Here is a 4,764-nt window from a genome sequence, read left to right on the forward strand (position 1 = left end):
CGAAAGCGTTTATTGAGAATGAAGAATAATTAAGACGGTGTCCAAAAGAATCTTGGCTGGTTGCTATCTTTTGTAATGTATAAGGAAAAAAAGAAAAAAAAAGAAAGAAATTACGTTCGGAGAAGAGATTTATTTGTATATGTAAATTTTTATTTTTGTTCCTCCGTCTTCTATTTTTTTGTTCTCAAGTTCTCTCCTACGTTTCATTTCTTTCTCTTTCGCATCGCCTTGCTATGTTTCTCCTAGTTGTTATTATTATTATTATAATTTCGTTTTATTTATTCTTGACCAAGTCCAAGTTAAATCCAATGTGGGTACTTAGCCGTTTAAGACGTTAATCTTTAAACGCGTTAGATTTTTTTTTCTTTTCTTTATCTCCTTCTTTTTCTGTCACTCGCGAATGCAGTAATGCTACGTTCTTTCCTGTGATTCTGATCGACCCGCGCCTTATAACACCGTGGCTCATCTTTCTTACCTGTGCCAACAGCTCGGCAGCACGGAATCGCTTCGTTTATTTAATGCGTACGCATTACTGTACAGTGCACGTAAAGTTACACTATAGTGTAATCGAGCCTATGCATTTCTTACGTATTGACGGGAAACATCCGTGCGCGGGAATATTTGAAACTCCGATTACGGATTGATTCGATATTTGAGAGAGAAAAAAAGTATCGATCGATCGCGAGAGTTTCGATATATATTTTTTTTTATCAATAATTCCAACAGGAACAGAGATACGTCCATGCGTGTTGTCCATTGGGACAAAAATGAAAGTCAATTGTAGGAAACTTATTATCTGCCTGTTGAAATTCGTTTTTTCTTTCTGCACCTTTTTTGCCTGCATACTCAAATTTTGATTTTGTTATTGGGTGGCTTTCGAGGGAAATTAGCCGATTACCGGTAGAAAAGCTTCGATCGACGTTTCATCGCGGACGTAGTGTTCAATTCAACCTATAGAGTACAAAGACATTGACGTGATCTCAGATAGTATTTAAAGATAAATTTAAAAATGAACGACGAATAATGAGAAAACAAGAAAGACAGCAGGAAACACGCAAGAGACTAATGGAAGGCATACGTTTGCTCTGTCTTTATTTTTTTTTTTTTTTTAAGTACATAGGTTTTTCCTTCTTTGAGCTCTATTTTTTCTCGTTTATTTTTTTTTACATATTCTTTTTTGTTTTCTTCAAAGAGAAAGAACATACCTTGCTCGAGACGAAAAATTGCCACGTGGACGCGTGACGATATCGATGCTTAACGTAGGATTGTCGTTTTCGTTTTACAAATTTCCCAGGATTTATCATCGTTTCCCGATTTTTTTTTTTTTTTTCTTTCTTTATTTTACGTAAAAATAATGCTTCTCTCTATTGATACATTAATCAGAATGTATCTTTGCGAAAGCGCATGGTGCGGTCGATGCGCAATCGTAAAGATAGAAAAATAATTCATAATAATATGGTAAAAATGCATCAGTACAATCCGAATCGTATTCGATATCGCTCTCTCCCCATCGTGCGATGTTACTCATTGTCGTTTAAAATTGTAAAAAGAAATACTTTGACGTTTCATAATTACTATGATTTTTGCCTTTTTCTTTTGTATTAGGAAATACAAGCGGGACAAACGCTTGTCGTTTTTCCACCAGTACCTTTCCAATATTAAGTTTATATATATATATATATATATATATATATTTGTATGAATACAATAAGTAACAACGAGTATCATGGAGATTGAGTACAACACAGCATACACATTTTAGCGAGTTCTCCTTTTACAATAATATTTTTATGGACGTACGATAACGAGTCATTTCAATAAATAATTTTATTAAAGCCAGTTGCCTGTATCATATACGTACAAATTGTTGAGATACAATAATTGCCAAAAAATTAAACTTTTTAAAGCTGTGAACCATAATTGACTGTCAAGTAATAGATACCAGTTGTTTTTTTCTTTACGGGAGATTAAGGGGTTATTTTTCTTTTTTTTTTTCAAAATTCATACATTTTCAAAGTATCGTTTCGTACACGGTAAAGGGCCCATATTCGTGGAATTTTTGGTATGCGCCTGTCAAATGTGCATTTCGCATTGGTAACCGCCTGACTAAATTTCATAGCTTGATAGAAAATTGTAATCGCAAATGATTGCCACCGTTATGTTCCAAATTTGCGTTGACAAAGAGCGTTATTGTTAGATTCTATTCGTAGGAGCGAAATTACGATCAATCAGGCTAGAAAATATTGCGGCTTAGAAGGAATGCGGATTTATATGAAACTTTACGATCTTTCTTTTTTCCTTTCTTATACTCTCCGGTTTTTCATTTGTAACGGAATACGATGTATACTTAGTTTATACTTCGCGAAGAACAAGATAATTATAAAAGAAGAAAAAAAGGATAAGCAAGAAAGAGGAATGAAATAAATGATTTTTTCGAAAAAAAAAAAAAAAAACTAAAAAAATGTCTACTTATTTATATCCTATCGCACTACGTTAATATTTCGAATTTTTATTAATGCAATTGTTCACTGTGGATAAAGATAAATAAAGATAAATACGTTAAACTTTTATTTGTTAAAGTGTAATCTTTAATTGTTCGTCTGCGTTTGTTGATACATTTTGCACGTACCGTGGTTGGAAGTTGGACATTTTTTTAAAACTATACGACAATTTTTACGTTTAAGTTATATTTATAAAATGATACCTTCTGCTATACGTTGCATGACGGACGTCATATATTTATAAAATATAGGCGTTTTTCATCTTCAAAAAATGTTGGCTAGTATATTTTTAATCATTTATCTTCCTCGACCTCGACCACGGTTGAACCCACCTCGACCTCGACCGGATGCTTTTCCTTTTGGTGGCGGTGATTTCGGTCTTAGAGCTTCTATTCTTTCGGTGCAACCGGTCGTGATCTGACTATTGCTGAAATAGCTGGTGTAAAGATCAGCATTGAAATTTGTATTCGTCAGCTCAGGACCAACCGTGAGCCAGCCTGGTCGAATTGTACAGTCGCGACCAAATAGATGCAATCTGTATTAATGAAATTATTGTAAAATAATTAACAGGCAAAGGATCACTTGTGTATATGTCATACGTACCGCCTACGACCCAGACAAAAATGTTCGATTATGTGAAATATTTCAACTGGCTTCTCTATGGATCCATATTCTGGTTCTTCTGATATAATTAAATCAATGTCGACGTTGGCATGAATAAAATCTCCGTCAGTCGATCTTCTGACGGTTCCTTTTATACCCATTAAACAATGTTCCTTTGTCCTTTGGAGAACTGCCTTGCTGTCGAGGTTCTTGCTGTGACCTGGATTGTTAATGTTTGTACGAATCCAACAAATATCCTCACAACGTCGGAAGCCCCATTTGCGAAGACAGAAACGTCCCATGTCGAGACCATCGCTACTTCCACACCATAAAAATACGAAACTTCGATTGGCTGCTACTTCACCTATGTCCAACTCCATTATCTAGTAAGAAGGTAAGACCTTATTTTCTGATGTATTATAGTAAATAGTAGAATTTACTTGTTATGTTAATGTATTTTTTATTTACATACCTGATCCCAATTCCACAACTGTACATTTGTTGCTCCACAAGTTCTTTGATATTCGTCTAAAGGTGGTTCGATGAGGATCACATCAAACTTACAGTTTAGCTCCTTTAAGTTGTACGAGAGAAGATTGGTTTTTAGGTACATTGGTGGTGTTGCTGTCTCTGATATTAAATCGTCTTTGAGTTTTATTAGTTCCCTCAGTTTTGGATATTCTTCAAATCTATCAGCTAAACCCACGTCTCTGATAAAATTCTGTGGTCGTTGACCAGTGTCAATGAAGTGTTGACAGTAATCATTGTGTGGATTTGATGACTGAGTTCCCTATAAACAAGAACAAGAATTGTCGTCACAAGTGTTAATGGTTCCTTTGATTTACGCAATATGCATTTATGGACAAACCAGTCAATTACTATTTCGAATGAATTAACGTGCTTTTAGAAATGTGGAGGAATCCTTATAAACTATTTCATCAGCAGGTACAGTATTGTCTCTGATATCCTTTGCTTCATCATCCAACTTATTTGTGTGAATCTTTCCTTTCTTCTTCTGTGCTTCATCAATATCTGTACCCAGAATTTGTCTTAGCTCATCAACGCTAGAAACACCAAGCTGTAAAACAATAAATAAATACATTCCATGTTTACTCAATTCATAACCTATCTGTAACCGTACTGTCTTCCAAATAGCAATAAACCAATAAACATGGACTCTTACCGTTTGGGCCAGTAATTTTTTACGTTTTTGCGAGCGTTCACGAAGAGTTTGCAACATGTCGAATCCTTACTCCAACAAAATCTCTGAATACCTTTACACAAAAAACTTTCAATAAGTACACCACTAACGGCGTCAGCAAAGAAGCTCAACCTTCTACGATTTTACAGAGATGAATACAGATGAATATGTCGATGGCCACTGTCGACGATACAGATTCCGCTGTAGCCGTGTGGGTCATGATTATCGTGCCAGTCGATATTACAGACAGCGTGAACACGAATGGATTGCATCGTGGTGGGGAAAATATTGCCGCCCCTCGTAAATTGTTAAAATACGTATTTTCCTAAAATTGAGGTGGTATACACGCGTGTCAAGTTTGCAACGCAATTTCAGACAAAACGTCCCTCGGGACGTCCTGGCGGTGCTCGCAAGGACGCTGCTGGGTCTACACCCATGGTCTTTCGTTGAGGTGAATCT

General features: G+C 35.7%; 1 protein-coding gene across 1 annotated transcript; it reads right to left on the reverse strand.

Annotated features, from left to right (window-relative positions):
• Positions 1-2,551: 2,551 nt before the first annotated feature.
• LOC107271998 (methyltransferase-like protein 14 homolog) lies at positions 2,552-4,515 on the reverse strand (the record flags this gene model as incomplete). Its single annotated transcript, XM_015748667.2, is given in 5 exon segments — positions 2,552-3,036; positions 3,105-3,487; positions 3,577-3,894; positions 4,006-4,182; positions 4,288-4,515. Coding segments are annotated over 5 exon segments (1,173 nt in total). The 3' UTR covers positions 2,552-2,798.
• Between the last annotated feature and the right edge of the window lie 249 nt (positions 4,516-4,764).

The sequence above is a fragment of the Cephus cinctus genome, unplaced genomic scaffold (genome assembly GCF_000341935.2).
Source record: "Cephus cinctus unplaced genomic scaffold, Ccin1 Ccin1_scaffold1080, whole genome shotgun sequence".
Lineage (NCBI taxonomy): Eukaryota > Metazoa > Arthropoda > Insecta > Hymenoptera > Cephidae > Cephus > Cephus cinctus.